We start from the raw sequence: 13,323 nt of genomic DNA on the forward strand, positions 1-13,323 counted from the left end.
TGTAACACCTCAGGTACAAAACCCAAGGAAAAGCCGGCCAGATAGAAAAGCAATTCCCACTTAGTGATGACAACTTTGCTCTGGCTTGGGAAGCTCTAAAATCCCGCTACGAAAATAAGAGTCCTGGTCGACAATCAAATAAAAGTCCTAATGAATCTCAAGCCCATTCCGACTGAAAACAGCGAAGACATTCAGCGATTAGCAACCCAACAAGTCTCGACAGACAGTTGGGACCCCCTATTAATATATCTGGTAACCTCAAAACTGAAAAATACAGTTGCGCTTTGGGAGCAATCTTTAAGCTCCAGAAGAGACCTACCGAACTGGTCCCAAATGGATCAGTTTCTGACTACTCGCTACGAGATAGTGGAAAGGGTGGATCAATGGCGACCAGCCAAATCCCGATATAATCCACCCTCCACCAATTTCTCAAAGCCTCCCTCAAGTCAAAACAATCCCCAGTTCAGGCAGGCTCAAACCCCTAACCAAAACCGCAACCCCCCGCAGAACAACAACTACTCTCAAACTCGTACAAATGCTCATGTGGCCGAGCATCAAAAAGCATACGCCTGCAGAATGTGCAAGCAGAACTCCCACACGCTACAAAGCTGCTTGCATTACAAAAAGCGGGCAATCCCTGAACGGAAAAAATTCGTGAAGGAAAACAATCTGTGCGAAAATTGTCTATCACAAACCCACTTCCTAAAAGACTGCACAAGCACAAAAACGTGTCTCTACTGCCAAGGTCGCCACAACTCCACCCTCCACGATACCGGACTATCACACCAAACCAATGGCCCTCGAAGAGAGGCAGCCCAAGTAGCAACTAGTCAGGACGTTACCAACCAACGAGGAACTTCCAACCACCTCAAACGCTGCGCGCATCCAATCTTTGCATGCAGAAAATGATAGCAAGATCATTCTCCCCACAGCGATAGTGTCCATAGAACACCGAGGGGACTGCATCAGGCTCAGAGCCTTAGTGGATCAAGGGTCAGAGCGTAGCTTCATCTCGTCGAAAGCTCAAATCAAGCTAGGCCTCCCATATACCCACTCCCTATTTGAAATATCGGGAATGGGAGGCGGAGTAGTACAAACCTCCAACAAGCTATGCTCACTGACCCTAGTCTCAAATGACCACAAGGTAAAAATAAAGGCCCAGGCAATCGTGCTACCTCGGCTCACTAGGCAACTCCCAACACTCACGCTAAATAACGACCAAATGCGTAAATGGTCCCATCTCAAGCTAGCAGACCAGAACACTCAGAACCCCTCCCAAATTGATCTGGTATTAGGCAGTGATCTTATCCCACAAATAATGCTAAATGGCATCGAAAAGATCTCCCCCACACTGCTAGCTCAAAACACAATATTTGGCTGGATAATAAGTGGCCAAACCCCCGAAAAGGTCGGATCACACTCCGCTCAAGCGTGGGAAGTGACGAATGTCCAGCTGAATGAACAGCTACGGCAATTCTGGGAAATCGAAGAAATACCCAGAGTGCGAGTGTAAAACCCAGAAGATAAAATGTGCGAAAATCAACATTCCCGAACGATATCGACCTAGGTCAATCCCGTACTGCAGCCCTACGACAGTTCCACGGCATGGAACGTTCCCTCTCAAAAAAGGGCGATCTCAAGCAGCAATACGGCCAGGTACTCGAAGAATATCTGTCCCTAGGCCACATGGAAGAATGCAGTCCCAATGAAATAGAATCCCTGGGTAAATACAGCTCATTCTATCTCCCTCACCATGCAGTCGTAAGGCCAGACAAAAAGACAACAAAAGTCAGAGTTGTGTTCAACGCCTCTAAAAAGTCGGGTTCCGGTCACTCCCTTAACGATGTTTTATGTACCGGACCAACCCTCCAACCCGATCTCCGACTTATGTTGCTGAAATGGCGAACATATAAATATGTGTTTAATGGCGACGTCGAGAAAATGTACCGCCAAATTCTCTTGCACCCCGTTGACCGAGACTACCAACGGATAATATTCCGAACCCCCGAACATAGTCCAATAAAGGACTACAAGTTAAAAACGGTCACCTTCGGGGTTAACTGCGCGCCTTTCCTGGCTATTCGCACTCTCCACGAGCTGTCGAAAGACATAGCCGATTCCCATCCACGCGCAGCCCCAATACTAAAATCAGAGACGTATGTCGACGATATTCTATCTGGCAGTCATGATCTCCAATCAGCCGAGCAATCCCTAACAGAGACTATAGACGCTCTCAATTCAGCCGGCTTTCCCCTAAAAAATATCACGGCAAACCATCCCAACATCCTCCAAAAAATATCGAAAACTGATCTGCTGGAAACAAATTTTCTCGAGTTCGGAAAGACTAGCACCGCCAAGACCCTGGGCATCCAGTGGAACGCCCTAACGGATATATTCTCGTATACCGTCGACTCAAATCCGGCATCCACTGCAGCCACGAAGCGACAAATCCTCTCCTCCATTGCGAAACTTTTCGATCCCGCAGGGTGGCTGACGCCCATAATGATCCAAGCGAAGATGCTCATGCAAGAATTGTGGTTAGACGGGACCGAATGGGACGAGAAGGTTAAACCCATCCGTCTAGCCAAATGGGCGCAGTTCTCTCAAAATCTTCCCGCTATCTGAGCCATCCATATACCACGATGGATGAATTTTACGCCCGATCAATATGTTGAACTCCACGGATTCTGCGGCGCCTCAGAAAAGGCTTATTGCACCTAAGAAGTACCGTCGGTGCTCAGGTCCACTCTCACCTTATAGTGTCCAAAGGCAAAGTGGCCCCTCTCAAAACCATTAGTTTGCCACGACTGGAACTATGCGGAGAGCTCTTGTTAGCCAAATTAGTAGCAGTAGTCCGACCCCAACTCGGCCTAAGCCAAAAAAAAATTAATCATGTGGTCCGATTCGGGAATCGTGCTAGCCTGGTTGGAAAAGCCACCCCACTCGTGGAAAACATACGTCTCTAACCGTATAGCGCAGATTATAGACCTCGTTGGAAATGTCCCGTGGCGACATGTGCGAAGCAAAGACAACCCCGCGGATCTTGGAACCAGAGGATGCAGCCCCGACGATCTCTCTAACCCATCGCTATGGTGGAATGGTCCAGAGTGGCTTTCCCGACCCCCCGAGGACTGGCCAACACCAACGGCCAGAAATATTGTACCCCCCGAACTTCGCCGAGTCGAATCACTGCATGCAGCGGAAGAGTCGGAAGACTTCTTGGAACGGTTCTCCTCCTATCCCGCGCCCTACGCGTAACAGCGTACATGTTGAAATTTGTAACTCGGCTGAGAAATGCTGTAGGAGGCAATCGTACCCCTAACGATCCCGCCCTCTCTTACGCCGACGTCATGCGCGCGAAAAACCGTCTGCTGAGTTTGACTCAGTCGAGATGCTTCGCTTCCGAAAGAGCCTCCCTCGAAAATTCAAAACCAATCGGAAAGCGAAGTCCCCTACTGGCACTTGACCCCTTCCTGGATACAAACGGGATTCTCCGTGCCAACGGAAGATTAGTAAACGCCGACATGACCTACAATGAGTGTCATCCCATCATTCTCCCCGAAAAGGCTAGATTTACTACCCTTTATATAAGGTTTCTGCATGAGAGCTTCCTCCATGCGGAAGTCCGCCTCCTGCAAGCTATGAGGCAGGAATTCTATACCCCCCGACTCAAACCTCAGCTGAAAAAATTTATTTTCCAATGTAAAGTCTGCACCATTCATAAGCGACAAACGCAATCCCAAATAATGGCAGCTTTACCCCCCCAACGATGCACTTTCGCGCCCACCTTCACCACTACTGGCGTAGACTTCGCCGGCCCGTTTCAAATCAAAGCTTCGATGCTCCGATCTCCAACCCTCGTAAAAGGTTATGTGGCCGTTTTCGTTTGCTTCACTACCAAGGCGATCCACCTGGAATTGTGTTCGGATCTCACTAGTAAGGCTTTTCCCGCTGCCTTCGCCCGGTTTGTAGGGCGTCGAGGGTACCCGAAGCAAATGATGAGAGACAACGGCACAACATTCATTGGTGCTAAGCGAGCTACCGAAGTAGAGTTCGTCACCTTCCTCAACGAAGTCTCGACAGATATTGTCCAAAAGTATGCGCCACAAGGCATCGATTGGAAATGTATACCCCCCGGCGCACCCCACATGGGCGGATTATGGGAATCTGCCGTCAAAAGCTTTAAAACCCATTTTAAAAAGGTTGCCGGAACACACAGCTTCACTTTTGAAGAATTCTCAACTCTATTAATTCGTATCGAGGCCGTTCTCAATTCTCGCCCTATCTCCCCGCTTTCCCAGGACCCAGCGGATCTCACCGCCCTCACACCTGGCCACTTTCTCCGAGGCGCACCCCTCCTCGCCATCCCCGAGCCGAACTATGAACACCTCTCTATGATCAACCATTGGGACCGGTTGAAAGTTTTACATCACCAATTCAGCAAGCGCTGGAAGAATGACTATCTCATGGAGTTACACAAGCGTTATCGATGGCAAACCGCTAAGCCTCCCCCTAAAATCGGCGATCTAGTCGTCATCAAGGAAGATAACCTACCGAATGGCGCCTAGGACGCGTGGAAGACACCCATCTAGAAAGAGACGGCCATATCCGAGTAGTCGACGTACGCACCCAGAATGGCGTTCTCACCAGGCCGCTGACAAAATTGTGCTTACTGCCCCCACCAGTGCCCGACTCAGATCCCCATGGTTCCCTATCATCGCCCGAACCAACTACAGTCCACTAAGCTTACCTATCGACACTATTTCAGAACCCAACTGAATCGTCCCGTGTCTCTCACAGGCAGTCCCTAACTCGACGCGTCTTCTCAGGCGTAAAACTAACATACATCTATATGCTTTCTTCCGACAGATGGATCGTCAGCGCCCTCCGGTTCCAACACCCCGACGCTCGCTGCCATCGCAAGTGGTTGTGCCCGTGGCCCGCTCACAACGTAACGAGACAGTGCCGGATTATCGAAAATACCGATTGTGCATGCGGCATCACGCACTCCTGAGGTGCCCTGTCTTCGCAACTATGCAGCCGCAACAACGTTCGTTAATCGCTAGGGCACACCAGTACTGTCTCAATTGTTTGGCGCTGTCCCATCGCACCAACGAGTGCACCTCCACCGAACGCTGTCGGGTCTGCGGGCATCCTCACCATACATTGCTACACCGGGAAACCGGAGGTCGCCAGCCGCCGTACGTCGTACCATCACAACAAGCAACTCGTTCGCAACCACGTCATCCGGAGCAGCGCCGTCCCGATCCCGCCGTTCAACATCGCACTGCTCGTCGTCGTCAACAATCTAATGGGCGCGCACCACCCACACATCCAACCCCGCGACCTAGCGTCGGAGACCGTACCATCCGGTGCACTGCCACCGGCTTGCGCACATCCATGTATAAAAAAAAAGGTTGGAAAGATCCTGATCCAGGAAGCAGTACGCGCCTTGCAGGTGCTGAAACAGACATTAGGCGCTTAGTGCGCCTAGGCGGCCCAGGATGTTTACGTGGTGTAGGCTGTCACCTGTCCCATCTCCCTCCTTTTTTTATACGTATCTCTATGAATTTATATATATAACCCGTACTTGGTATTATATTCGACTATTGAATTGTATTATATCGAATATCTATGAATTTATATATATATCCCGTATCTTGTATTGTATTCGATTATTGAAGTGTGTTATATTGAATTATCCCCTAAAATCAATGCATTGTATTTACCCTTAAATTCCCTATTGGGAATCCTCATGGCCGTGTGGCAGCCTCCACCGCGCAAAATCCACCAAATCGAATTCGCCGCAAGTACAGGATGGCGATCTGGCATGATCGCCACCTGTCAAAAAACCAGCACCTTTTGTGTATATAAAAAATTTTGATCATTGTCATCAAGTTCAACCCAGTTTTGTACAATTTCCCTTTTTTTATGCAAATTAATATCTTTGCTTATAAAACGAGGAAATAATCACCGGTTCCGCCAAACATTACAGCCTATGAACTTTGTGCGCGTTAAATATACCATATCCAAATTTTGCAAAAGTGTTATAGTTTATATTCCATAAGCATAATTCTCTGAAAACCAAATCATCAACGCATTTTGTCCAATAAATCCTATAGTTAGTTTGGAGTACAAAGGTATTATAATCCGCTGTTGATAAAGCGTTTGTTTCTGCAAGCTTTACATCTTTTGGAGTGATTGAAATTACAAAAGGATTAGTGCGCGTGGTTCGAGAGGATCGTATCAAAACCTAAGAGGTACAGATAAATTCGTTTCGAACGTGATTCTCAGCAGAGCTGCGTTATCATCTCCGTCTGCCCTTGGTAACAGCATCGAACATACATCTTCGTCGATCAACACAGCTTGTCACCGCAACGCACAACCGGTCATCTGCAGCAGCAGCGGTGGAACTTTTCCTAGACGCAGCAAGAACCAACGGAACCCGGTGAGTGCCAACCTCTCAGTTAACTATGTACTATTAAGTATATTGGCTGCAGTTATTTTTACTTTTTGGATGAGAAGCTCGGCCTTAGATCTCTTCGGAGGTTAGGCGCCTTACATTTATTTTATTTTATTTATATTTTCATATCATATTCACATTTAATTATTTAAAACATTTGCAGGATATGTCACGCTCCCATGAATTTACTCGACGTGAAACGCTTTTGAATGCTCAAACCATCGCATGACACATACTCTCAACAATGAAAAATGTCCACTTAATCCCCAGAGATTTTTCGCCTTTCATTTGATATATTGTTCCTAAACTGTTGTGTTTCAGTTATTTCTAAGTTTCACTACAAATTCAATATTCACTTTTTGATTGTACTTTGTTCAATAATTTAAACGTAACAGGGATTTAATGCAATTTCTGTGAGACATCGAATAGTGTTGCCGTTTTGGTGCTTCTGGAGTTTGTTTTTAAACGGTTTTTGCAACAATAAGAAAAAAACTTTGATAGGTGGCGCATGGGTCGAAACATTAAAAAAAAAATCGTATTTGTGGTCAGATTTGGCTCATATTTGGAACACATAATACATACAATGACATCAAAATACTTTGGAGTTCGAGGAGGGACAAGCATACGTGGCGCCGCACAGTGGTCGGTTCCATAGGACAAAAATAAAAAAATCAAAGTGAAAAGTTTGTCACCAAATGTGTCACTAGCATCTCTTATTAGAACAGCCTTTTAAAAGGTATATTTGTTTTTGTTGTACTCGCACTGTACTCTTTAAGAATAGCTTCAAAAGTGAGGTTATGGTATTAGTTGGGGTTTGCAGTGTAAGCAAGTTAAAAATATCATTGTATTGAAATAAATAAAAATAAGTAAAGGTGTCTAAGTTCGGGTGTAACCGAACATTATATACTCAGCGTGAGCCCGTTTAAAAAAAATTTCTCCCCATTTCCTCTTACCTACAATAAAGCTTGATAAGTAAAATATTATTGATTCAAAACTATTTTTTGCTAATTATTCTAGTCTACGACCCTTTTAAACTTGTTTTATATCTAAGATGCCGTAGTCTTTAACAAATCACGTCCATTTTTACTAGGAATATTTCCTGCTATAAAGAAAATATGTGTACAGAATTTCATTATGATATGTTAATTTTTCTTCGAGATATGGCTGAAGAAACATAGAAAATTGCTTAGTCATAAAAGAAGCGGTGCCACGCCCATATTTTAAAATTTGAAGTTTATCCTATTTATTGTTATAAATCCACTTGGGAAATGAAATACCATGATATAAAGCTCTTTTTTGTAAAGATATAGTTTATTTTATTCAATTTTTCTGAAAGCGTCACCCTGATAAATTATTGTCGTATGTTATATGTGCTTACATGTAACATACGACATTATTTTATCCAGTCGGCGATATGCAAATGTAAACTTTTGTGTGTGTTTGTTGTTTTGTTATTGTTATGTATGCAATATTTTTTTAATAACCTTAATTTCTTTATTTACTCCTATTAAACATTGTATTTGCGATAGACACATCTTACCAATGCCAAATATCGCGCATACGGTGAAAGTGTGTGGTTGTGGGTCGGTATGAATATATCACCCGCACCAATTTTATGAAAAAATAATTCTCAACTAGTTTTAAAGCCGTGACCTAAGTTTCACGTTGATATCTCCACTGGAAGTATTTTTGGTCACCAACTCCATATAAGACCGACCAGTGTGCGCTGGGTCGAGTAAAGTCTTTGGAAGGATTATGTATTGAGGACTTAGATTGTAATAATTTAATTTTAATTGTTTTGAAACTTAAAAGCGTTGGGCGCGTGAAATTTCTAAAAATGTGAGGCGTAGCAAAACCTTATTAAGGTTCAGTTGGTCTTATATAGGACTATCAATAGAAATTTGACGCGTCCAAAGCTTTTATTTAATTGTCTGATCAATGCCCTAGATTAATGAGGAGTGTGATGACTAGTACCTAGGACATACCTAATTATTTTCTAGCTTTTAGTATTATTACTACTTCTTGCAAGTATTGTTTGCAATAAACCCGTTCAACTTAAACATTTTTTTTATCATTTTATTTACAAGTTTTTAGTCTTTATTTAATTGCCTATTATTTCTCATTCTATTTAGTTCATTAGTGACTCATTATTACAAGGACTCTTTCCTGGCAATTTGTTACAATCTAAGTCCTCAATAAGATGTATATCGAGGCCTGAGCGGATCTGTGCAGCATAACTCTGTCTGCTGCCAGTTGGGAAGAGCTTATATACATATGTAGGAATATCCATGATAAAAACTCTTACAGGGTATAACCGTTTCTGACATTATTGACGTTTTTCCGCAATGAAAAAATCTTCAAATTTCTCAGTTGCCCACGTACATATTTATGTAAGAAGTTTGAACGTTTTCTTTTATTGATTTCATTCATTCCTTTTGTTTGGACATTGAATTTAAATTTTAAATTGCGCAAAAACAAAGCATAAATTATGGCCGACCATAAGAGAGAGTGGTTATATCATGTAAGTGTTTTTATCATGGGAATATCTTTGAAAAAACCCGTATCTGAGATTTTTTCCTCAAATACACCCATTCGCAGAATTTGATTAAAGATTTCCCCATCTCAGCTCAGAATGTATTAATTTTTTTCAAATTATTAATTAATGTGCCGAATTTTGGGAATTTCTGATTATTATGCACTTTTTGCGAACGTTCGAATCGTGTTTATTTATATTACTTTGGGAGTACTTCACAATCACAATTATGCTTCACTAATAGCGTGTTTAACTCAAACTGACTAGTTATTCTTCAGCTTGCGCAGCTTTTATACTCTCTGTTGCCTCATTCGCATATTTCTCTTAATGTCTAGACTTTTCACGAACATGCCTTCTGGAAAAGTTGTATCTCATATTGGTTATTTAGCTATATGCGTGTGTATGTGTGAGTAATAACCCTGCCAAAAATCGTGCAATTAATCCCTAAAGAGATTGGTCTCCCATTGATCTCTTTTGTCTACATTTGGGCATAATTGATCGCCTATAATCCCTTTTCGGTACAGTTGGATTATTCAGTTTGAAATCTATTTAGCCCATTTTAAGAAATATTAAAAAAAAACGGCAACGAAGTGAGTAAAATTAAAAATAAAATCGGGCGACAACTTACATCTAATAGATTTGGTGGCTTGGCAAACCGTTTCGAGTGTGGTTCTTCCATGAAAAATGCGTCTGGGCCCTATTTGAGTCCTTACTGAACCGAAAAAGGAATAGTCTTCGTATGTTCCAATATGGGTAAAAAGGGGATTGGTCCTATCGATCCCTTTCGGGTATAAATGGGTACAATTAGTCTCTTCATAGGACATGCTCAAACAAAAGGGAACAATTCAACTCATATAAAGAGACCAAAACTGACATTGATCGCATACTCTCTCCTTTGCGAATAGTCCCGGATTCATCCCAGACTAATCGCATTCTTTGCAGGGAATTTCTGCTCATAGCTGATGACTACATATACATATGTATCTGAAATAATCTCTTCGCTTCGAGTTGCTGATTATGTGTGTTGAATATTCTTCGTTGCCTTGTACATAAGTACGGCCGCTTGCTTTAATGTGTGCATGTACATAGGTGTGGCTGCTTGCTTTTTTTTGTGATTATTTACTAACATCATAGTGATGCTAATATTCGCCACATTATTATACTGAAATAAAACATTTTTAAGAAAATTCTTAGATAGGACGTTCTTTAATCGAGTATGTACTTAAATATGGCCCTATTCATTAAATTAAACAACAGGAAATTTTTAAAAAACATTCGCAAGTAAGGTGTTCTTCAAACAAATTCTGGTATACAGCGTTTTCTCAGTTTGCAGTTGCTTTGGAAATGGCAGCCAAGCTGGGGTAGTTTCACAAAACCATCGAATGTTTTTACAATGATTTAGAACTTATTTTTAATTTCCCTGAGCAGCCTAATACAGCCATTGATATTGGTAGTAATACTACGTAACGTAACATAAATTGTCGATGTTTCTACCTGCGATAATTGCGTAGAAACTATAGTCAATGTACATAATTTGTTTCAGTTCTGAACCTTCAACCGCTATCATCTCCAGTTGCAGTGGCAACAGTTGTTCTACAAACCATTAACTGAACTTCATTTACATATTACTACAATCATTTTATTCACTCGTACATTTAAACCGATTACGTATTCATAAAATCAAACAATGACTTTTGCAGTTGTGCGTATGATGAATTACGCTTACATAAAACAAAGCCGAGGTTTTGTTAAGGCAAATTAACTTCGAAAAATAAACAAAATAAAAAACAAACATTCGAGGATTAATAATATCCGAAAGACAATTTTTAGATATAAAGTTCAAAGTTGAAGAGGGAGCAAATAACTTAAACAGCTTCTTTATATTTAAATCTCTAAGGAATGAGCCTCGTGGAATAGAATATGCAATGTTATGACAATTTGGTATGATAAAAATAAGAGAAAATGCTTTTAAAGAAATTTCACCAATATAGATATTTCTTAATACCACTCGGAGTAAAAATAAACCCCAGCGGTTTAGGGGGCTTAGAATAAACCCACGGCAGGTATGCCTGTCGTAAGAGGCGACTAAAGTACCAAATTGATTCAAGGGGTTGTGTAGCGCATTATATAGCTTCACCAACCCAATTGTCAACCTCACCTACCCGAATCTCGCCGAATCCTGTTTCTATAACAGCCGAGGCACTGGCGATCCCAAGTTCCTTATAGATCTAGGGGTGGGAAGGCGAGATGGCCTAGAAGATTTCCTGTGGTCATACCGAGATGGTCTGGCAAGTACCTTAATGGTGCTTGTTACCGAAACGTACCGGATCTGCATCCGGCAAAGGACCATTAACATCGATAACACTCCCCAAGGCCTTCGGAGAGTGTGCTTATCGCTACAACAAGAACGACAACATAAAGCTGTTAAGTGCGCCAATCATCTATGATAAATACTTTTTCCTTTTATTGTTATGTCAGTTGCAAAATAAAGGCCGAAGTTTTACATTCCGCTATCCAACAGAGTGCTTTCGACGAAAGTCGCATATAACTTTTGCTACATTTTGTTTTAAGAAAAACACTATTCCTTCCCCTGAAACGATTTCCAAAATACTCAGTATTGAATAAATGTAAACTTACCATTTTTTTATTTGTGTTGATTTGTTATTTCTGAAAGAGAAAATTGCATGCATTTTAGTAATTGGTTTTGTGAAAGTAATAATTTTTAGTACATATAAATATGAGAAGTATAATAAGAACAATAAGAATTTTTTATACATACTATTTTAAATTTCAGTATATATCTACTGATGAGAAAAATATAATGAAAACTGAGAACAAACACTAACTCAGAGCATCCGTTTAGCAGCCACGGCGTATGTGACAAACATGACGACAAGTATGAGCGCGGTTCAGAGAACACATTAGAGATTACAACAAAATTAAAATTAGATACAAAATTTTTAAGTACTTCCTTTATATAAATGGACCAAAAGAAACGAAAAATGTCTCTTTAGACAAAGACATAATCTTGTTGAACTTTGATATTCAAATTTTAACGTAACCAGAGAAAAAATTTTAGGAGGAACACAAATATAAAGGTGGAGCGCACATTGCCGGTAAACATTATATCGAAAACCTATTTATTACACTCCTCATTTATACTTTTGCTAGAATTGGAATATCAAAGCTCAATAAGATTACGTCTTTGTTTAAAGAAATAGTTTTCGTTTCTTTTGGTCCATTTATATAAGCGAAGTACTAAAAAAATTTTTCTTTTTTTATTTTCTTCGTTTGTTGCATTGTCAAGGTGACCTGAACTATGTGTAAGGTTTCATGTTTCTAGCTCAATGAGTAGTTACTTGATAATAGATCGCCAGATTCACTTAATTCTTAATTTAATTTTTAGCACCTTTAAATATTTCGATGCTTTTCTCATCTATAAAACTCGCTTATCCGAAGTTTCATACAAAGTTCGAGATTTTTAAGTTATTGGGAAGTTCCTTAAAGTTAAAAGCAAAATTTCCAAGTTCGTCAGATTTTTTTCATTTGCACGATCCCTGGACTATGTTCTTAGTTTGAAGAATCTAACTCTACAGGAAGTTACTCAAATAGCGGTAGCAAGATTCCATATGTCGTAAATGGATTTCTTAAATATATCTATCTCTGTCTCATCTAGAAACCTCTTTTGTCCTAAATATTTCAACCTTATAGAGCCCTAAGTTTCGCTCAAAGTTTTAGGTCTCTGGGTATCGAGGCGTTTCTTAAAACCCGATTGTCATGGTGTTCTGAAATATTGTCTTGGTTTCACTAAGTCCACTGGAAGTAATTAAAATAGCAGTCGCATTATGGACTTTTAAACATATCAAGATATCTCGATCCATGCCCCGTTGACAAAACTTTTTTATTCTATATATTACAACGTAGCCCGAACCTATGTGAAAAGTTTCAGGCCACTGAGCTATCGGGAAGACTATAAAGCAAAGTTGACCACCTAACGAAAATCTTCTTCCCCTCAAGTTGCATTTTCATCGGGTTCTGAAATATATTTTTAATTTCAAGAATCTGGTCCTAGAATTTAATAGTGGTGGCAAGATTTCACATATCGTAAGTGGACTTTCTAAATAACTCTAAACATCTCGATCCCTGTCCGATCTAGAAAACTCTTTCATCCTGAATATTACAAAGTAATAGAGCCCAAATCTTCGTTCAAAGTCTCAGATCTCTAAGTCATCAGGAAGTTCCTTGAAAGCGAGGTTTCCAAGTTCGGACTAGGAAAGTTTTTTTCCTCACGTTGAATTGTCACCGGGTTTCGATATGTGTTCCTACT

General features: G+C 41.1%; 1 protein-coding gene across 6 annotated transcripts in view; it reads right to left on the reverse strand.

Annotated features, from left to right (window-relative positions):
* Positions 1-13,323, reverse strand: part of MESR3 (misexpression suppressor of ras 3) — a 398,359-nt gene that overhangs the window by 127,304 nt on the left and 257,732 nt on the right. For all 6 annotated transcript variants that reach the window (XM_067766930.1, XM_067766926.1, XM_067766927.1 and 3 more), the window contains one exon: positions 11,634-11,663. In XM_067766930.1, coding sequence (XP_067623031.1) covers positions 11,634-11,636 — 3 coding nt within the window. In that variant the 5' untranslated portion in view covers positions 11,637-11,663. The remainder of the gene's footprint in view (positions 1-11,633; positions 11,664-13,323) is intronic.

This window comes from Eurosta solidaginis, chromosome 2, assembly GCF_040869045.1.
Source record: "Eurosta solidaginis isolate ZX-2024a chromosome 2, ASM4086904v1, whole genome shotgun sequence".
Lineage (NCBI taxonomy): Eukaryota > Metazoa > Arthropoda > Insecta > Diptera > Tephritidae > Eurosta > Eurosta solidaginis.